The sequence below is a fragment of the Excalfactoria chinensis genome, chromosome 15, assembly GCF_039878825.1.
Source record: "Excalfactoria chinensis isolate bCotChi1 chromosome 15, bCotChi1.hap2, whole genome shotgun sequence".
NCBI lineage: Eukaryota > Metazoa > Chordata > Aves > Galliformes > Phasianidae > Excalfactoria > Excalfactoria chinensis.
This window is the reverse complement of record NC_092839.1, coordinates 7259012-7281730: the sequence shown is the minus strand read 5'-3', so window position 1 is coordinate 7281730 and position 22719 is coordinate 7259012. Positions and strand designations below refer to the sequence as shown.

Here is a 22719-nt window from a genome sequence, read left to right as displayed (position 1 = left end):
GTCATTGAGCCTCCTGCTCTAACTCTGCAGGAGATGAAAGGATTAGTGGATAACATGTGCTGGACGTAGGGAATGCGTCTTGTTAATGTGTCTTCTATTGCCATTTTCCCCTCCTGTAGTTGCAGCCCTGCTGATAAGCGTGTTTTCAGGCTCTAGAATGAAGAAGAGGCCTAAGATGATCTTCTTTCTTCTCTGTTCATTTCAAGTCCTTTTTCCCTATTTTCTTTGACTGTAGTGATGAGAGTGAGGATGTTATAATTTGGATTGAACCTGTTGGTATTTGGTGGGAAACTGGAAGCTGCGGGATAATGTCTTTAAATCCATCTTCAGTTTGTACGCTGTCCCATTTTCTTGGCTCCATGGAGAAGGCTTGGTGATGAGGGAGAATGTTCTGTCTTTGGTGGTTCTCCTCCCATTCATTCTCTCTGTTTAACCTTGTTGTTGTTTTGCAGGAGCAGGAGGAGTGCAAGGAGGTGTTATTAATCATAACACCAGGTCCCAGACTTCAGCTCTGGATGGAGCCACCACGACGAGCACCAGCACCACCACTGCAGCGGCAGGAGGATCCGAAGTCACTGCTGCTCCAGGGACCCTCAGTCAGGGCAAATCGGTGGTTATCAGCACCATGGCGACTGCCTTGTCCACCAGGAATGGCAAGATTGGGACCACGACAGTGCAAACTTTGAATGGTAGTAATGTGGTGATGAACTCTCACCACACAGGAAGTGCTGCTTTCTCTGGGACTCCTGTGACCGCCAACCCCGCTTCTGCACCTGCTGTTGCCCCTCTTGTTAACAATGGACCTGGATCTGTGGGAAAAGGAAATACTGTTAACGCCGTTTTGCCATCAGCTTCCAACACTGTCATCCAGACTTCTTTCCTTAATACTGCTGTGTCCTCTGCATCTTCTTCCTCGCCCACAGTTATCTCTTCACAGCCGCCACCAAGCGTTGGAAGTGGGGGCCCTACAGTCACGCTTGTGAGGCCCCCGATTCACACAGCAGGACCCACAGTAGCCGCAGCTGGCGCGGCCACTCAGAATGGGAGCAATACTGTGATCAATTCAACCATCAGTGTGGGGAGTTTTCCTGCTGTTGCTACAGCCACTGTGGGATCTGGAGTTTCCCTCCAAACAACACTTGTGAATAGTCAGTCTGGTTCCAGTGTGCCAGTGGCTCCTACCACACAGGTCATCAAATCTGAGTCTCCTAAAACTATAGTACAGGCAGTATCCCAACAGCAGACGCTGGCTACTGCTGGCCAGCCCAGTACTACAGGGGGTAACATGATTATTGGGCAAACTATGCAAGCTGGGCTCACCAATGTTGCCCCCAATCCTGGTGGGATACCTCCTGCAGCACCTGGCACCCCTACGGGAATGGCTAAGGGCACTGCCAACACAGTGGCACAAACTCTACCGAGGACTCCAACAGCAACTACAAGTGGAATCAGAGCAACTTTGACTCCTACGGTTTTAGCACCTCGTTTGCCTCAGCCACCCCAGAATCCCACTAATATTCAGAATTTTCAGTTACCACCAGGTAAGCAGAAGCTCCGAGGGCTTCTTGTTTTGGGAATGTGATTCTTGCAGGGAGGAAGATCTCTTGCTGTTTAATTGTGAATTGTGGAAAAAGGCAACAGTGGGAATCGTCTGGTGCGGTGTAGTAGTATAGTAGCATTCCACTACTTAGTGTGTTTTTTCAGGTGATTAAAAAAGTCTCGTGAGCAGTAATCATTTGGAAATAACTCTATCTGGTGTCGTCTTTACAATGTTGAGTGCAGATGAAGCTGCAAACTGCCAAATATGACAATGAAACATTATCAAATGAAGTGTTGCTATTTCATTTTCACAGAAGGCGTTTTAAGGCAGTTTTGTTGGTAGTTTGTATAACCTTTGCATGCTGTTCTGTTCCCTCTCTGTCCCTGCGTGCCCCCGGTACCATAGAGCTCTCTTGAATAGAGAAACTGCAGATACAGCACAAGAAAACTACCTTCTTTTCCTTTAAACGCCTTCAAAGTGTGACTTAAAAACTCGCACTTTTGAAGCTTACGATGATCTTTTCAGTCCCTGTAGTTCTGATACAAAAGGCAGTCTTCCTCTGTCCTTACCTCACCCTGTTGTGTCTAGGGTTGCAGCTTCTGTAGTAGCTAGTATCGTGCTTAGTGCAGAGCATCTCTGCAGAGCATCTCTGGGCAAGCAATGTAGACCTGACCTCAGTTGCTGAGTAAAAAGCAGGATGAGAGGCATTTCTGGCTTGAGAACTGTTCTGTTCTTCCTTAAATATTCTAGATTTGTGCATTTAAAATTACATGTTTACTCTTATATCGGAGCTGGCCTGCACGTGTATCCAGCTTCATTTTTAACTGAAAATACACACGTGAACCTACACGTAGTCTTCTTTCTTTTTAGTAGTGTGTAGTAATGGGTATATGCTCAGTATTCACAGTTTTCAGGATGGCATTTGGTGAGCACCTATCTGTGTTTTGCTGCTAGTGCCTCATGAAGGCAGCAGCATTTGTGTATCATCTGTTCCATTCTGTCTTTGTAAAAGTACACCTGTTGGGACACCTAAGTGGACCTCAAAGCAGTGCACCTGCTGTGTAAGGTGGACCAGAAGCTGGGCTGCATTACTGCACACTATCTGTTAGGGTAATGTGCTATTTGTGATATGTGATGCTGTGTAGTTTGATGAAGTCTGTGGAGCATTCTGTACGTGGCATAAATATTCCTCATGTTTTGTGTGTGTAGGGAATTATTCCCTGTATGAGTCGTTTGAATGAGACGTGGTGCTAATTTTAAAAAGAAAAACATCACTAAAACTCAAACCTTGAAATCCTCGTGTTTAATTTGGACATTGTAGGTTGATTGGCTGGAAAAGCCTTATTTATTGCCACAGTGTATCAAAAGGTTTTTCAGGCTTGCAGTCTATTGCCTTGTATACCTACATTCTTACTAATGCTGCATTATAAATCTGATTATGGGAAAAATGCTACTTTTGAGTCCAGTGGGACCTTTTTTCCAGGTAGCTGCTGTTTTCAAACCACCATAGCATACTGAAATGTGTTACACTTAGAAGCAGCATTGCCAGTCCTTAAGCATAATTGGGCCATAAATTGCTCCTTTGGAGGTCTCGATAGATCAAAGTAAAGCAATATAGTTTCTAAACACTTGGTTTTTTTTTTTATTAAGCACTTTTCTTGTCTGTCCTACACTTTTAAGAATATTTATAACTTCAAAAGAATAGCATGACTTGTAAAATAAGCATACCTACACGAGTGGATGCACAGAAATTAGATTCTTGCATGGTAACACATACTGAAAGTGATTTTATTCTAACAATTCTTGCTTTTTGTTTTAATTTCTTTGGTTAATTTTCTGTACTTTGCCAATACAGCCAACTTTGCAAACGCTTTGAAGCACATCTTGCAGAACAGAACACTTAGCAATTGGTGGATGCTGAGCTCTTAGAAGCATCTCACAGGTGCGAGGGCTGAGCACTGCTGAAAAATCTGTGCAAGTGCTTCAATCTTTAGTAGTTTTCATATGCATTCATAGCGAAAGCAGAATAGGTGACTGTTCTTGAGATGTAATTTCAAGTTACACTGTGATAGGCCAGATTTTTAAGGGCAGCTTGGTAGTATGAAAGTGCAGCTGTAGTGCTTGTGTGTTGTACATCTACTGCATGCACCAAATCTGCAGCCACATGTGTATGCTTAAAGTTAGCACTCTGTGCTAATGGTTTTATAATACAGTGCATGAAACAGCTTGAGATTAGAGATGGAATATGTCACTTTTTATACTGCTGTTTACAAATACTCACTGAATTCTTGTGGAGGTTTGACCAATGAGCAGCAGGTGCTTTATAGATATTTTCATGTTTTGATATACTGTTTCTGGCTCTCCAAAGTGCTGTTACAGTTTCACATAGCTGAAAAGCAGAATATAAGATGTTGTTAACCTGGAACTTGGGTGAAGGTTTCTTGCTCTCTTAAAAAGAGCACATGGAAAATGTTTGATCAACACTCTTTAAAATACATTACTTTTAGAATAATGCTTTATATCATATTGAAGTGACTGTGTAACAAACATCGACTGACCAAATTAGAGGTGTTTGAACTGCTAATAGGATGTAGTTGTTGTGACCTTACTGCGTTCTGCTCTGTTGTTTCCCAAAGAAACTGGGCTACTCCAAGCATCTGTGCACTGATAAGTTCTCCACTATTGTCATCTTTGAGGAAGAGGACTGTTGTGCTTCATGGTCCAATTGGGCAGATCAGGGCCTTATTTATAGCTTTTTAGCAGAGACAGAAATGTTGACAAATAATTTGCTAGGGGACAGGGAGGGAGGAATCCAAGTCTGTTTCTCTTTATACATGCTACTTTGAAGATGCGGCATCTTTTGAAACTGTGACTGGAAATAAATCATACTGTGTTCTTTGTTTTGGAGCACTTCAAGCAGTAATATGAAATGTGTCCTGTACAGTCATCTGGTAAGAGATAGGGAAATGTATGAGTTCGTTAGAACGTTGTCAGTGCTTTGCTCTTACAGAGGTGCTTTGCTCTTACAGAGGTGCTTTGCTCTTACAGAGGTGCTTTTCTGCTGCATTTCCTAAGATTAAACTTTTGCAATGTAGGAGTTCACAGAGTGACTCGAGGCCATGGCTGGTGCGTGGTACAATCACCTTGTAAAATGACTAACTTGTGTGCTTTCAGAGCTCTCTTCAAAATACCATCTTCTCCTGCAATGCTGTAATAGATTTAGAACCAAAGTCCAAGAGGTTATGCTCACCTGAACAGTATTGTCAACTCGAGGGTTCAAAGATTTGGTTTCTGTTCTTGGAGGTGCTTTATGTTGTTAATCTCTTCCGCTTCGTTTTCTATGTACAAGCATCTCCTGATAACCTGTGAAGTGCCTGCTTAAGACAGGGAGCAGACTGGGAAGTGCTGCACGTATGCAGTAAGAACTAAATGTGTCTGGGAGCTCTTCTGGGCCGTTTTCTAGCTGAGGTGACAATGAAATCTAGAAACCTTTGCTTCCTTCAGTTTCTTCTTTATTTTCTGAGACAGTATCAATACTTACAATGAATTGCTTGCTTGATCCTGAAGACTTATTTTTTTCCCCAAATAATCAAGGTTGTGACGCTTCATTCTGTTTGAAGATAGGATAGTTGGTTTTACAGGTTTTTTTGGAGCTCCTGACCAGCATTTGTGTTACCAGTAGTGCAGTCATGCAGCTGTAGTAGAACAGCTATCACTTTTTATCTTATGATAAAACACCTGTATTGCTTTTACAGAATTCCATTGTGTCCCCCAGCAGCTGGTGATGGAGGTGAGACTTGGCTTCCTCCATCATATTCTGTTTTGAGGGACTTTTTCTTGTGCCGTTTCTGTGGTGGCTGCAGGATGGGACATTTCTCAGCTATGAAACTGACTGCCTCTTTAAGAAGTTGGGTTCTAGAACTCCTAACAGCTCCTAACAGCTGTGCAGGTGAGCCCTACAGTTGGGCTCAGCTTACTGCTGGTGCTGTACAGGAGTGAAGGGTGCTGTTCAGTGTCAGACCTCGGAGGATGGCCTACTACTATTCACCCTTCGGAGGTGGGATACTTAACTTGGTTTCTCCAGGAGTTAACTTTCCCTTTCAAACTAACGGTTTTCAGCTTGTGTCCGTTGTACAGCGCGGACTCTGATGTCCCAGTCCTTGGATTTTCTGACCTTAGGATGGGAAAGCTACTGATGCACATGCTTAATTTAAAATGTGTGCAGGTCCTGTCTGCTTGAGCAGTGGTACTTTTTGGACTTGGTATCACTGAAAAGTAATTTCTACTGTGGTAGTACAGTTTCCTTTGGTAATGTGTTGGACTCCAGGCTGTTGGGAAAGGCAAGTGGATACAGGAAGGAGAAAAGGTGATAGAATGAGAGGAATCAGACTACTCTTAAGTTGTAAAACACTTCGTGTTACTTTTTCAGACTGAAGATGGCATTCTGCTGGTTACTTTGTGCTTAAAACGTGTACCCCAGAGGTGCCTAAAACAATTAGGAACAATAAAAATACAATATAAATACCTACTTCCATAATCTTAAGCAGCACAGAAAGAAACAGAAGAAATAATACGAAGTAGTGGAATGTAGTTCTTGCTATTTCTCACTGACTGGGAAGCGAGTTCAAACATATCCTGATGATAACTTCCCTGTGTAATGCACGTGCTGCTGATGTTTTGCCTATGAACTGTGCTGGCATGGCAGTATTTTGTTAGAAAAAAGAAAAGAGGACAAAGTGTAATGCACAGTGATAATAGGAGCTTATGGTATGTTTCACTTTCGTGGCATTTTACAGAACGTAACCCTTGCAGCATGCTCGTGTGGTTGATAAAATAGTATGAGTGCTGCTTTAGAGCTGGAGGAAAGAGCAAGTTGGAGAAGTCCTGACTTGCTGAAGGCCATGAAGGAATCGATATTGAGCCAAGATTTGAGCTTACGAGTCCTGTAGCTGGCGTGCAAAGTGCTCGCTCTTTCTGAAAGATAACCATGGATCGCTTCTGCGGAGCTCTTCTGGGTGAGGGGTGGTTTTCATGTTCAAATCATGCATCAGCAAAAGGAACATTCTGCTTTATTTGAAATCTGTTACATCAGATCTGCCATATGTCACCAGACTGAAAGTTGTGTTTGTTCTCGATGCGACTTTTTAATTAAGGAATCCTGCGTGCTTAGCTTTGTACCCCAGAGAACTTAAAAACGAGAGAGCTGTGTGATCGAATTTGCTGCTGCTGTTCAAATGAGTGTCTCGAAGCCAACAAATGCTTTGTTTCTGTACATTTGATAAAGGTGTCTCTAACTGTTGAGATTTAACAGGAAATGGCAGAAGTTGTGCTTCTAAGCTATAAGTGCTACTAACTTTGACTACTTACTGTTTAGTTCTGTTATGAAATGTATTCTTGTTCCCAGCAATCTTTGGAAGAGCGTGTTGTGGATTTGTTTTATAGGTCTGTCTACACTTTAAACTGTGGACTTTGGGGGTTTGGGGGCAACACTACTTATGCTGTCGACAGGGAACTACAAGTGAGCGCATCTTTTCATTTGAGGCATTTTGCACTCTGCTGCTTTAGGATGCGTGGTGTTGGTGCGCTCAGTGAGCTAAATGAGTGCTTCACGGCTGGGAATGTACGTGGCTCACTTGTAACCTGCAGCAGCTTGGTTTGAGGACTGCATGTTTGGCTGCTGCCAGGGCTTGAGCCACTCACGCAGGGTAGCAGCTGTATGTGAAAAGGTGACTGCTATGGGTGCTCGTGCACTGAAGACACAAATGAGTAGGTATCGCAAACTCTCTTCAAACAAAACCTTTTGGTGCATGAAAATACTTAACTCTTGTTTGTCTTCAGCGCTTTGGGAAATGGTATGTAAATAGAATCTGAAGAAATGTGTGAAGTAGTTCAGGAATGCAGTTGAAAATGCAGGTATTGGTTTAAGTGGGTTTTTAACACGGAGAAGAGGGGTCTGCAGAATGCCTGCTCTTGTGAAAGCGGTGTGGTGGGATACAGGTGGTGTCTTTGCTATGAACCAGAGAGAGAAGCTGCTAACAAATGGGGCATTTTAAACATGTCTGGGTGGTTATTTGCAGGGTTTTTTTGTCAGAAGTGCCTGAAATGAATATTCTTACCTGAAAATACCCACTCTTGCCAGGGGTTTGGTGGATTGAAACTTTATGGAAGTTTGCAACACACTTTAACTGTCTGAATCCACTCCTGGAGTGTGATGTCATGGCTTGATGGGAACAGGAATGCTTCTGCCAGCTGGGAGGGGGTGGAACCACATCAAACTTCATTGTTCACTGTGTTATCTCTTGTGAGAAACGCTTAAAGAAATGAGATGCATGAAAGAAAAAAAAGTTGAAAATTGTGTTTCCCACAACTAAGCACAGAGGCAGGAAGGAACACAGAGTGGTGTTTAGCAGACAGCTCTTTCATTTGCTCGTCACTGAGCGCGGCAGAGGTTTCCTTGGTGCTGCTGGGGTTGCAGGCTCACAGGGCTGGGGATGGCCTCTCCTCTGGGCAGGTTGTGTGCAGCTGTTCCAGTGAAGGCTCTGGGGATATTCAGGCTTTGTCTTTTGTGTTGTTACAAGTTGGTAATGCCTTAACTTGAATTTGCTTCTGAACTAATTAGGATCTCGGCTGAATTCAAGAAGTTGCTGTTTGTTTATACTGATATAGGCTTCTTGAAAGCTGTATAACCTTTCTCATCTGGGTTCAGGTTGTGCTGTGCCAACCTTCTGGCTCACCTTTTCCTGCTAAGAGCAGTAGATGATGCACTAACTGTGCTTTACAGTGATGTAGTTACTGCAGGTTGTAACTGAGTTATTGTGGCAAAACGGTCCCATTCCCACCTGAAATGTTGGGAGATGTTGGGAAATATTGGGATGTAGTTAAACAGGTGGAAAGGTTGTCATCACTCATGCTTCAAATTAAAAGGGGCTTTTTTTGTTGAGGCCAAAGAAACATGAATAGGTTACCCTGAAAAACACACTGCTGCATCAAGAGGAATTGACTTTTCTTTCCTTCTTTTGCCTCAGCTTAATCTTGCCTTTTTGCCCCAGTTCTATTCTGCAGTCGTTTCCTTCCAGAAATGCTGGTGTTTTCCTGGAGGCTCAGCACTCTCAAGGAACTGAAGGCCAAGTTTTTAGCACAGAGCCTTCTTCTGCCTTGGAGTCATTCTCTTCATGTGTCCTCAGAGTAGTATCAAGGTAAACTGAAATAATTCTTGAGGCCATCTGTATACCTAGAAGTTCTTCTATAGATTCTTTTTGATGAGGACTAGGTGTTTTTTTTTTTTTTTTTTTTTTTTTTTTTTTGTTTTGTTTTGTTTTTGTTTTTTTAATTTTCATCTGTGTAATGATATAGGTTATCAATATATAATCAAGAACTAAGTGATACCTGTAAGGAGCCGATACAGCTGAGTGCTGCTCCTGCTGTGAGCTCTGCATAGGCAGACTTTGGCAGCTCTGCTCTTAAAGCACTGTACGAATACAGATAATCTTTGGCCCTGTAGCTGTTGTCAAGTTAGAAATAACATTTAAAAAATATGGCTTTCTGTACTTGTATTACCAGTAATGAGAAGGTTATGCTTTGAATATGAAAGGCCGACTCTCAGCAAAGTGCATAAATAGATTATAAATCCTTTTACCCAGGGACAGTGCTTTTACTCTGTATTTGTACAGGAGTTAGTGCGAGATTTGACTGTTGCCATGTTCTTTTTGGGGTATTTAGAAAAATATACAGATAAAAATCGAGTAACTTCTTGTCCGTGTAGAACTATTTATATGTTAGAACTGCAGTTTGAGAACAGCGGTTAGTTTGGATTTTCATGCTTTTTCCCTTAAAATGCATTGCTGAAATACTTTTTTCTTTTCCATAATGTGTTGTAGCCAATACCTGGACAACTAGTAAAATAGGATTAACATCACTGTGTAATATTGTTCTGCATGACTAGTGGGACTGTTCCAAGATGTTTTATTGAATCAAGCCACTTCAGTTAAAGTGGTCTAGATGATCATTATAACTCAATTAACACATGATTTCTAGAGTAGCTGAGCTGTTAAGAGCCACCCCTGTCCTTATGCATGGAAAGACGCAAGTGCTAGATGCTGTACAGCCACCCGGTGTAGGTTTGGCTGCAAAATACGTTCCAGGTGTCAGAGAATAAACAGCACTGAGCTGTGAGGTTTAGTGCCATGCTCCTGTCCTTCCTAAATGGCTTGGGGTGCAGCAAGGCCAAACTGAGCTGTCCTTGTACCTTCCTTCAGCCAATTAGTTGGGTATTTCTGCAAGGGAGGTTTACACTGAATGCATCTCCCAGGAGTTACAGCATCAGGTGCATTTAGCATAAGCAGCGGTGTGGCGAGTGGGACCAGTTGCACCTATGAGTCAGAGGTAGCAGCTCCAAGGAGCAGCAGGGAGCAATTGCACACCTGTAGTCATAGAACGTGACCAGAAGTGTTGGAAGGGTTGGTGCAGGAGACGGGATGGGGTCTGAAGCAGGAAGGCTGAGAGTGGCTTAGTTGTGCAGAAGTTTATGGGAAAGCTTGAGCAGCTGTTAGTTCATAATAAACACACATGTGGTCATGTTTGCAGTAGTATTAAGGGTGGATTGGAAAAAGAGGCAAGTGTTCACGCCATGAGCCTCAAGCTCGTGTTTCCTACCATTCTTCCTTTTTTCCAGCGTATCCTTTGGTTTTCTTTCCCTATGGGGGAGGGGAGGGAAGGCACTAATTATTTATAAGCGTTAGTCATACCCAGTCATTAAGCTTAGTCATTACTCAGGACTGTGCATTTGATGGTTAGGAAAATCAAAACTAGGCTTCGCTTTGTTTAAAAGCTTAGAGTGCAAGCTTACAGGTGTGAAAATACTCTAACTGAAAAGCAGTGCTACTTAATAAGTATTTCTGTCAGCCAAGTGACGTGTAATATTGTGGCCCCATTACTGGTTTGTGTTTGAACTCACAGGCACTGTGCGTGGCTTATTCTCAAAGCGATGTGATTTCTACATTGGTGATGAGAGCCTTAAAATCACAGGGTGTTTCTGCAGGGATTGGGAGGTGAAGGATCCTGTGAGGCTGCCCTGGTAGCTGTTGGCCTGAGACATTTGGCCAGTGTTGGCTCTGCAACTCCAGTTTTAGAGGCAGCACCGGCAGGGGATCCATCCTATCACTGCAAAAATCGCCCAGGGTGCACCTAGAGTAAGGCAGTCATGGTGTGCTTGGTTTGGGGCATTGCTGTTTGAAGGAAGGTGATGTGGATTTACTACTTTATTCCTCACTCTGTTTACTGGCAGACTGCTTAGTTCAAAGGTTGAACATTATCATTTCATCCCATGCTTGAACCACTGCAGTGTGTTGATGCACCTTGCTCCAGACAACCTGTTCATCAGAAATGAAGACTAGTTTAGAATAGCATCGAAAGAATTAACCACCTCTCATTTTGCGTCTTCCTTTCTCAAAGGCAAATATTTTGGAATAACTGCATTGTTGGTTGGTGTGTGTGTATTGAAATCAGTGGCAGAGCTACATCAGGGTCCCTCTGAGTTCAATAACTGTAGTCGTTAGTTTAGAGCCTGGTAGCATTTTCCTTTCTTAGTTCTTTCTGCACCAGACTAAGGACTGATCTGTGTGATGAGTGCATTGCAGTCTGACAGCTCTCCGCTGTTTTGGCTTTATGTGCTCGACTAGAAAGGATTGTTAACACACTTTCAAAGAATATACCTTTCCAGAAAAGTCAAAATAGTTTGGGATCACATTGTTGTTGAAGCATTTGCTAAATGTTGCTGTACAAGAAGAGGTGTTTGGCAGAACACTTCTTACACATTTTTCCAGCTAAGAAGATAAGATTTCTCCTTATGGGGATCACTGTTAAATACAGTGGCTTTTTGACATGCTGACGTGACGTGATTCCTTTAGCTATATTCCTGAAAGGCTTTGGAATCAATACTGTATGAATTGTTCACTTCTTAAGAGTATGGTGAAGTTCTGTAGTTTGAAACTAAGCTCTTACATAATGGGAGCAAGTAAAAGCTTTCACCAGGAGATTGTCTTTTGTCTTCTGACTCTAATTAGGAAAAAAACAACTTATCAGATCGTGGATTTGCTGAGTTGCCTTTACAAAACGTTTCTGTCAGGATCTGTGATGGTTTTTGAAGCAGTTCTTTCACTTCTTTAAACGATGATCACAGATCAGCTGTTCAGGAAATAGTTATTTCTGTTATGGTCTGTGCTGTGCGTTCAGATTGTGTGTGTGTGGAGAGCTGCAGTAGGTGAGTGGAGTGCTGTAGTAAAGTAAAGGTGTTCCAAAACTTGTGGGTTATGTAGCCAGGTAAAATACAGCTTTGTTCTACCTGAAACACAGCAGGTGCAGAGCATTTAGCAGCCACTCTTAAGATGGGCAGTGCAGTGCAGCTGTGCACTTGGTACGGGATGGCAGGTTGCTCCTGTGTGCTGGACAGCTCTAACTGCCAGCAGCTGCCTGCTCTGAGACCTGTGACTCAGCAGATGTGCTGGGAAGATGGAATTGTGCGTGCTGTTTGTCACAGGCAGCAGCAGGTTCTGTTGTAGCTGGCCGCTTTGTAGGAGCTCGTACCTGCGCAGCACACTTAAGTCATGCAGTGTCACAAACCAACCAAGTTGGTGCGTGAAACTCAAGAGCCTGGATTGCTGACCACAACAGAAGGTTTGATGAGAGTGTTCCAGTGAAGGCTTTCCTTTCCTTTCCTGGATTTGTTGTACAGCACGAAGCACCTGAGGTTCTGAGCACCTAAACAGTGCTTTACCCCCAGAGCGAGCAAGGAAATCCATGACAGGAGGAAAGGTCTGGGCGGGAGAGTGACTGGCTGTGGATGGAAACTGCTGAACTGTTACGTCTGAGCTTCCCGCATTCCTAGTGTGGTCTCATTTTGATGACATACTGTCCAAGTCTATATGTGACAGGAAAACTGATGTAAATTCATTAATGCGATTAATGGAAGCTCAGCCGAAATCCTGACCCATTTATACAGACCTAGCAATATGTCATGTTAAATCCAAGGGACTTTCTCTTTCCCTTTGAGTTTATGGATATTACTTGGCACCCCTTTTTTGGAGTTATGCAATAATTCAGATTGGGAGGGACCTTTGGAGATAACTTGAACTGAGCCTCTGCTCTATGCACAGAGAGCTTCAAAGTGAGGTCAGACTGCCTGGGGCCAACTCCAGCACCCTAACCCTTCTAGTGCTTCCGTTTGTCAGTGTTTCTCCTCTACTGGAGAGCCCAGAACTGAACATGGTATTCCATATGCGACCTTGCAAGTGCCAATTAGTGAGACTCGTCACTTCCCTGAACAAGCTGGCTATGTTCATGCTATTACAGTCCAGTATGTGGCTTTCTTTGCTAAGACTTGCTGCTGACTCACATGCAACTCCTGTCCACTGGGACCTCTCTACTTTTTTCTGTAGAGCTGCTACTTCAGTTTTTGCCTGCACTATTGCATGGGGTTTTTCTCTCCCAGCTTCAGGACTTCACAGCTTTCCTTTCTAGCCCATCAGCAGCTCCCCATATTTGTTGTCCTATTCAAACTAGATGACTGTTTTCCATTCCATCATCCAAGTCCCTGATGATATTGAGTGGTATTGGTGTGCCAGCATCGTGCCCTGAGGGTTGCCAGAACTGACAGTGCATCTAATGTGTTGGTGCATGTCTCCCAACAGGTATAAAAGAACGCATCTTCAGTAACAACTAATCCAAAGCTTTGTTGCCAACTTCAGTTCTGTGCTATTCATCTTGTTTGTAATCAATACTCCTTGTGAGCAGTGTATAGATTGTCCTTTGTGAGTGCTCTGTGTCTGACAGTTCATTACAGAAGCTCTCCTTTGACATATATAAGTAACTCTAAATCTTCCTTCAGTTGTCTTGTGTTAAGGGAAGCTTTCTTTAGTTACTTAGATTGTCGTGAGCTGCAGTGAACTTGCAGATGAGTAACCTATGCCAGCAGACTTTGATGGGTTCTTCCTCTTTTTCTCTCTTTTCGCTCCTGTAGAGTGAGAACTTTCACAGGCAGTTCACATCTCATAAGAGGAGGAATGGGGGATTCCTTGATAACATTGACATCTGTGCTGGGTTATCATTTCCTTTTCTGCAAGAAGGGATGCTATCATATCATTTCTACTGTACATTCTTCCTGTAGTTTCAATAGGCAGCTATTCTTTGCTCCAGCTTTCTCTCCAGTATTCTTCCAGCTTTTTTGTACTGGAGGAATCTTAAAGCTTCATTCTTTCATCAAGGTTTTGTCATTCGGGGCTCTCTATACAACCTGATCAGATCACCTAAATAGCATTGACCCTTTTTGCTTCTTATGGTTCCTGTTGTGTATGATAGCAACTTGCTTAACCTTGCAGACATTTCCTTTCCTTTTCATCTGAAAAGAATCTCTCATAACGATAGAGAAAATACACTACTGCAAAGCCTTTTTTCTACTAATATGGCACAGTCTGCTTATGATTACTGTCAGATTTTTTTCTGCCAGGTCAGACGTTTGCAGCATCTTGTCGCAAATGAGTGTGTGCTTGAGAGCTTTGGGCACTGCTGCTCTGATGGTAAAATATCCTCGTAGGAGAACTTTCCGGGCAAATCTAGATAGGATTTGAAGTTTTGTCAGTGGACTTTGTGATCAGTAACCCTGTTTTCTAGAGATACTTGTGAGAACTTTGCCTGAAGTATCAATCCTCTAGTTATTCTTTTCTGAGTTGGACATTCTTTCTGAACATTGGCACGTGTTTGTTTGGAAGGTGATTCTTTGCTGCCTAGCAGTTCTCCCTGAGCCTGGTTGCGTTTTGTCGCTGGAAGCAAAGTTCAGTTATTCTTTGAGAAGAGGATTTCTTCAGAAGACTTGAAAAGTCTGTTTTCCATGTGATTTCAAGAGCATACATTCTCTAACTCCTCCATATGTTACCACTAAAAAAAAAAACCAACACAAATCCTAAACAACATTTATTGAAGGGCTGCATTCCTTAGTCGTGGATCTGAATTGATCTGTAATGTGGTAATGAGCAAAATCTGATTTTCAACCTGTCTGTTCTTCTGGTCATCATCAGAAAGGCATGCTGTCACTTCGGATCTGGTGGGTGCTGTCTTAGTTTTATATTTCACAGGTACCAAGGAGTTTCATTCTTGCATGCTGCTATGTGTGGTGAGGAGCACAGGCACACCTCGTAGTGGCCCTCAGATCAGGTGTGCGCTGAGCGTAGGTGAACTTCTGCAGTGTGCCTCCAGCTGGGTCTGAGGGTCCTTGAGAAGAAGATCCCTCATTCTGAGCATGGCTGGCATTTGTGTGTATTACTGTGCGAGTGCCTGCCTGCTCAGCAAGTGGTGACCTGGAGATGCCTTCTCAGTCTGCAGCAGGTTTTAATGGTCATTCTGAAATCCAGCGATTCTGAAATCCAGAAATTCTTTCTCTTTAGTCTGTGCTAAGGCATCTTTCAAAGGAGGAGGGAGGGAGAAGGCAGTAGAAGAAAGCCTGGTTTGTTTATCTGACATATCATATGGGCAGAGGTCTTTTTATTCCACTGCATGATTTTACAAGTTTCATTAAAACAAACAAACAAACAAACAAAACAAAAACAAAACACACTCAAATAGAACAAAACCCTCTGAAAATAGAGATGCAATTAGCAACTAGAATACAAATAGAGTCAAAGGCGACACAATAGCTATCTTGCAAGTGTTAGATCCAGGAAGATCTCCAGCCTAAGAGCACACGAGGTGACAGTGGCACAAGGCAGGAGGGCAAGTCTTGTCAGCGTAAGGAGCAATCCAACTCAATTTTGCTACTCTTTTATTTGGAGCTGTGATGAACTGCTGAATTCAAACTTAAAAGCTAAAATACGACCCTCCTTTGCGATTCTGTTGAGCCTCTAACAAAAATGGTAATTAAATTTTATTTAGATTAGTTTTTTTATGGGGGACTTGGAAAGAATGCTTGAACGTTCACATTTATAATAGAGAATATACTTTTGTAGTATACAGGATCAAGGTTTTTAGGAGAAAAAAAGCAGAGGTACTTAACATAGAACACAGCAGTGTATTGGTTGGTGTCAGAGCCTCACTTATGGGATGCTAGAAACTCTTTAAATTGAAAATAACTCCATGTCAAAGGTGTGTGAGCACAGTAGAAAACCTACTGAAATGGGGATAGGTGTGAATGCAGCTTTACATGAATGACTTTTTATGGAAACTTTGATTCTTGAGCAAAAGTTCAGACTTCCCATGGAAATCTCACAGGGTAGCGCTTGGAGTCAACGTCTGAGTTAAAACTTATTGGCTTGTCTGTCTTCTGCTAAAAATGGAACTTTCTTGATACGTTTCCTAATGCTTTTCAACTTTTCAACTGTCTGGATCAGCAGTTGTACTCTGTTACTGTAGGCATGCTCCAACTATGCATGTAGCTCAGGGAGCATGTCATTGGATGGTATGTCAGCCTCTGAATATCCCAGGGAGCCCCAAAATTGTGGTTTCTGAGAAAGCCTCTTATGGGTGTCAACCCACTTTGGTGCATGGAACATCTTTAAGCAGAGAGGCATTTGTAGTTGTATTTGACTTCCTCATTTGCTGGAAACGAGGTGGTAATGAACTATACAACATCTTTTTCAGACAATGCTAAATAGCTCTCTAATCAGACTTGCACTGCACTTGTGTATTCAGTTATAATAATATTGAGGATTCCCACTGATTGAGTGTTTAGGTTCTTCAGCTGATTATTATGAAAGATGACAAAGATGGGCAACAAGAGTTCAGCACCAAAGATCTCACGTCTGTGTGTAGTTTATGGTGGCCGTGCTCCGAGATTGCATAGAAGAGATCTTTACATGCTTTTGGGGAGTGTGTGACTTTTTATTCATGGAGTATAACACCTAGAAACTCAAGTTCCAGTAGTGCCAGTTGATTTTCATGGTGAAGTTTCCTCCTGTAGTTTTGTTGCTCCGATTTTGGTTGCCCAGTTTGTTTCTTTAGGTGCCTTTTTGCAGAGCTTGTGAGGCTGAACTGGTGGGGTCTAACTGAGACGTGGAAGGAATGAGCCTGGAGAAACCATTTGTGTTGTCCCAATCCTATCTGTGCTTCAAGAAGAAGGGGCTAGCATCTGAAAATCTGCCTGTTGAAATCCGGTTCCCTATAGCTATCCAGTGGGGTTAAGTGTACTGATCTGAGTGACTGAGCAGGGAATGACTGCTTCCTTTCCTTCTTCGTTTTATTTTCCTTTTGGGGTGTAATGTGGCACAGTGTGCTCTGTTGCAGATGCACATGAGAGAAACTATGATTTTATAATCATGTTCGTTACTAAATTTGTTATGGGGAAATTAATTTGGAACTTGGATGATTGTATTCTTGTTGCTGTTGAAGCCCAGTTTATTTATTTTCTTAAAGTAATAGGAGTTTTGCTGAATGGTAAGACTGCTTTAGTTGCAGTGCTCATAAAACATTTTTCTTAGCAGAAAAGAGGTACATTTTTTTAAGCTATTGCCAACTTTGACCTCTCCTTATGGTAAATTAGATTGGGAGGGATGTGACTTGTGTTCTGACACACCATACTGAGCATTTTGATGATATAAATAAAGGTTATTTCTGTAATTAAGATATTCTATACAAAATATAGGGATGCATCGAACTCTTCTGCTTTTATTTAAAACTACTTTTACCAGCTTGTAGAACTTAAGCAGTGCATTAATTCCACGTATACCTAACTTGGACAAAAATCTGAGGAGAATACACTCCTTCATGTTTGAAAAGGGCACTGTGTTTGTTGACCAGTTTCTTTTTTAACAGGCATGGTCCTCGTGCGTAGTGAGAATGGGCAGTTGCTGATGATCCCTCAACAAGCCTTGGCGCAGATGCAAGCACAGGCACATGCCCAGTCTCAGCCTCAAAATACTATGACTCCTCGTCCTGCTACACCTACCAGTGCTCCTCCAGTACAGATATCAACAGTGCAGGTTAGTTCAGTGATTTGTAGCATTTAAAAAAACTACAACTGAGATTCAGCCTGAGAAGAATATGCCAGAAAGTTCAGCCTGGAGAAGAGAAGGCTCTGGGGAGACCTTGTTGAGACCTTTCGGTAGTTAAATGGAGCTCATACACAGGACAGAGAGCAGCTTTTTAGATGGTGTCATAGTGACAGGATAAGGGGGAATGATTTTAAACTAAAGGGAAGATTTAGGTTAGATGTCAGAAGGTGGGGGTGGTGAGACACTGGTCTAGACTGCCTAGAGGAGCTAGGCATGGATGCCCCGTCCATGGGGATATTGTTAAAGGCCAGGTTGGATGGAGTCCTGGTTAGCCTCATCTGATAGGTAACAACCCTGCCCGTGACAAGGGAGTTGGAACTAGATGATTTATAAGGTCGCTTTAAACCCAAGGCATTCAGTGAATGTTTTGGTTTTTTTTTCTATTCCTCTTTCCTAAGGCTCCAGGAACGTCTATTATTGCACGGCAGGTGACACCAACTACTATTATCAAGCAAGTGTCTCAGGCTCAAACAACAGTGCAACCCACAACAACGTTACAGCGTCCTCCTGTTGTGCAGGTAAGTTTGTAGACACAAAATATATGCTTGATTTTAAGACACGGTGCAAAAGTGTGATGTTGATCCATGTGACTTCCAGGCAGCAATTATATAATGCGAGTGCTATCACCTAAACATTGAATTGTGCTTTCTTCATCCTCTGTGTGTACAGGATTAGATAGTTATCATTGAGAAAAATGCAGCTTTTGCTATACACCCAGTGAACCCTTTTTTCCCTCGGAGCCTTTGCCTCTGTCAGTCATCTTTCCAAGTCTATTTGTGAATATACCTGAGTCTCACTCGTTTACACTGCTGTTATACTAGAGGAAGATATCATTCAATCTGTGTATTTTTTCCTGTAATGTGCGTCTCACTGTTCTCATTTACTCTAATTATGAAAAATGAGACAAGTTAAATCCTTGTCTCCTTTTGCTGCTTCCCAAATATCAGCAAAGTAGGTTTGGCACCACTGTAGCCTCATTTCTTCTGGATCTTTATATAAAGAGCAAGTTTACAAAGGAATTGCTAAAGTTTGGAGAGCTAGCTTTGGCTTGATAAGTACTGATTGCCAGTAGTAAGTAGGATATGTTGGAAGTCTATGTCAGTGGGACTGTATGTGTGAAAAGTTCTTATTTACATGCTGCTTCTTTAAAGATGGTAATCCTACTTTGATTTACCAACTTGTTTATGAAAGCAGAAAAATGCTGTATCTTATTGTTCATTAAAAGACCTGAAGAAAGACCACGGCTTTTGGGTCACTTCTTTTTGGGAAAGTGGCATTTGAAGGAACAAGCCAAAAGAGTTACACATTGACAGAAGTGTACTTACTTCAGTCATGTTGGGAAACAGCAGTGTATGAGGGTATGCTTGTGTATTTTGCTGTTTAATTCAGTAACCAGAAATCGTGCAATACTTAAATCGACTTTTGCTGTTCCAGTCTCGAATGTGTAGCAGATTGTGCCATCTGGTGGCTCTTTCTTTCCACTGCAACAGAAAGTGGATTATCCTTTATGCAGTAGCTGGGAGAGATGGGCTACTGTCCTGTGGCTTGGTTTGTTTGACAGATCAGGAAGCAATCATGTTTTGATAATACATTCCAAGTGCAATAATCCTATGTTTGTGTTCTCTGCAGCCTCAGATTGTTCTGGGTGGTACTGCACAAACAACTACATTGGGGACAGCAACAGCTGTACAAACTGGAACTCCTCAGAGAACAGTGCAAGGAACAACAGCAACCTCCACTGCTGCCACAGTAAGATACTGAGTGCTTTTAGAATCAATTCTGCTGCATTTCTGTATGTGCAGCCATACACACACATATCCACTGATAAAGTGGAAGGTAGTAAAGATATAGGAGTTGTGTTATCTAATGGTCTTGGAGAATAGAAGTAAAATTTTTAAGCGGCACCATATAATTTACAAAGTATAAAACACAGATCACTTGAATTTTGAGAGCTTTGAGAGCTTCCAAAGTATTAATTTTATTTCTGTAATGGCTTTTAAAGTACCGCTTCCTTAAAAAACACGAGTTATATATTCATGGGAATGAGTATCGTTTGACATGACAGAGTAGAATCAGCATGAGAAGCGATAAGAAGCTGATACTGACTTTTTCAAGATGCTTGTTTCTAGGGCTGTGCAACAGGGAGAATCAGAGTGCACTGTGCTATGTACTGGGGAGGAGGAGCTTTGCTATTTGTTGCCCTGCTCAGTGCCTATTTTCACAGACCCAGATGTCATTCATAAAACACTTTGCATTTCCTAGTTTTATTGACAATCAGAATTTTTTATATTTAGATAACAAAAGTGTAAAAAAGATATGTACTTATAAAGCAAAAAAATAGTTTCAGTCTTCTTATTTTCTACGGGGCAGAGGCCCAGAATTTATAGATAGTATAATTCAGTGATGAGCTGAGAGAAGGACTTTACTTCTCTGAGTTTGTAGTCTTAAGTAGTTGTTATAAAGAGTTTATCTTCCCTTTTGTTTCCTTTCTTCACCCTTGTCCCCCACTAACAGGAAACTATGGAAAATGTGAAGAAATGTAAAAACTTTCTATCCACGTTAATAAAACTGGCATCATCTGGAAAACAGTCCTCAGAGACGGCAGCTAATGTGAAAGAATTGGTACAGAACCTACTGGTAAGAAAAGGATTGTAGGAAAGCAGAATGTGGACCTGTTCAGCCTCAAAACTGACTTGTTTTTATGATAAAGATTTTAAAAGAATAGAAAAAATGAAATTGAAATTACTTTTTCTGAATTAAAATATATGCATGGACTTTTGAAGCTTGGAAAGCAGACATTCTTGCTTATATTCTCATGAGAACTTAACCATGACGCTCATTAATCTGCTGTAGTTGACTTAGGTGAGGTAAATTTAAGTGCCAGTAGCGTAGATGTAAACTCTTTAAATTCAATAATTTTTAATTGATAAAAGAGTGAACAAACAGATGAACTGTGTGCTCCAGGGAGGGCAGCACGGCTGGCACGATGGCTGAGTGCAGGAAACCACAAACTTATAAAAAAAGTAATAGCTGAAGTTAGTGCTAAATCTTGACATGATCAATATTTATAGAATGAGGTTTTATTTCTATATTCCTACTGCTCGGTATAATTGTTAGTGGCCTTTAATTTAAGATGAAGTTGTGCGTTTCAGGTGTTATCGCAAGATAACCAGAGGTAGTCACAAAATCAGATCTTGAAATGTATTTTCCCATGAGGAATGTACAAATACTTCTGTGAGGGACAGCTGCATTCAAAGCTTGTTACTGTGATGAAACTACTGATAACTAAAATAGTGGTGAATGATAAAAATGACTAATTTTCAATAGATTGCCCTTCTTTTGGTGTTGAAAAAGTTAATTTCTGCGATTTCATTCATTTTTCTTTTTGAAGGATGGAAAAATTGAAGCAGAAGACTTCACCAGTAGGCTCTACAGAGAACTTAATTCTTCACCTCAACCTTACCTTGTGCCTTTTCTGAAGGTAACGTGTGTTCACTACGCCTCGTGGTTATCTCCTTGCAGCAGTGAGCACAAGCACATCTTTTGCCCCTACAGGTGGAATTCTGAGACATTATAGTTGGAATTTGAAGTAGTGCCTGGTTAGGCTCTTAAAATAATATTCTTTGTCTCCTGGTTCCAGAAGTTTGTTAATATAATTCATTGGCATAACAGTAGTTGGCTGTTATAAGAAATCTGAAATATGAGGGTTTTTTTTCTATGACTTACGAGCTGTTTCTATCCATAGTGCCAAACCTATGAGTTGATTTATTATGGTTTCTGAAAAATAGGGATTGAGAGAGAAAACCAGACCTTCTGGGCAAACTCCTAGTCTTACACTTCTGTGCGTATTTGTGTGGATAAACAGGAAATTTGTCATCTCTAAATAATAAATGCCATTTGCCATAAGTTTTATAGTAATTGGACACACCTCAAAATAATGTTTATTTTGAAACATTTTCTACCTTAAAAATCAGAGAAGGTACAACAGCCCTTTATGGTAAGAGTATAACTTTGCTTGACTAATGTATGATTAAGGGATGCACTTACAGTTGTAGGTGTGTGTTGACATTTCTGGTGTCTTAAATACTTGTTCATACGTGAGCTATTCACAAAGACAGAAGTTGTTACCATACAGAAATAACTAATGTAAGTAAAACACTGCAGTCATCTAATCCATTGCATCTTATAGCTTGGTATATGCAGTTAGGAATGCAATCAAGGAAGGCAGTGTGAGCTTAGACTGTTAAATGTGTGGAAAGTTTCTAGGTGGGCTCAGTCTACATGCCCATGACACCCAAGTTTCTACAACTAAAGATGCTGTTGCTCTGTCTAGCTTAAAATGCAAAGTGTCATGGTGTATCTCTGTGTGCTGCTATCGTGTTTTCTTTTCTAATGTAGAAGTGCAGCCTGTTATAATGAACTGAAATTAAATAAATAGCTTTTTATGATTAATGTTTTCTTTTGTGATGTGGGATTAAAATACTCAAGCAAATCCTTTCCTTTCCTCTTTTTAGAGGAGTTTACCTGCCTTGAGACAGTTAACACCAGACTCTGCAGCTTTCATTCAGCAAAGTCAACAGCAGCAGCCAACGACGCAAGCAACAACTGCACTTACAGCAGTGATGCTAAGCCCTTCAGTTCAGCGTGCAGCAGGGAAGGCAACTGCAACTGTAACAAGTACTCTACAACAACCTGTAATCAGCCTAACTCAGCCTACACAAGTTGGTGTTAGCAAACAAGGACAGTCAACACCACTGGTACGTAAGTTGAAGCGTGTCATCTGTTGCTAAACAGGTGCTTTTTTAGAATGCAGTGACTTCACAGATTGATTAATTCAGTCAAAGATCTTTGACCATTTTTGAGAAGGGTAGCTACTAAGGAGGAGAACAGTGTATATAATTTAAAATCCATTCTCAATTAAAGTACTAAATTTCCTGTTTTAACAAGAAATACTGGCATGTTTTCTCAATGACTCCATATCCATGAGAGCAGTGTTATGGGGGATTTTTCATTTCCCATTTCGTAAGTCTAATGACAAATTCTCTCTCCTCTACTGGAATAATAATTTAGACCTGTAGGTAAACTTTCATGGAAACCAGGTAAGAGTAGGATCACGTGCACACCACCTCTTGTCCTCTTCTCATAGTA

At 41.6% G+C, this 22719-nt stretch overlaps 1 protein-coding gene across 1 annotated transcript in view; it reads left to right on the top strand.

Moving 5' to 3' along the window:
- Positions 1–22719, top strand: part of TAF4 (TATA-box binding protein associated factor 4) — a 35723-nt gene that overhangs the window by 1814 nt on the left and 11190 nt on the right. Inside the window, exons 2-8 of the mRNA XM_072350153.1 lie at positions 453–1541; positions 17333–17499; positions 17970–18089; positions 19201–19320; positions 20086–20208; positions 20963–21052; positions 22086–22328. Of these exons, the coding sequence (XP_072206254.1) occupies positions 453–1541; positions 17333–17499; positions 17970–18089; positions 19201–19320; positions 20086–20208; positions 20963–21052; positions 22086–22328 (1952 nt within the window). The remainder of the gene's footprint in view (positions 1–452; positions 1542–17332; positions 17500–17969; positions 18090–19200; positions 19321–20085; positions 20209–20962; positions 21053–22085; positions 22329–22719) is intronic.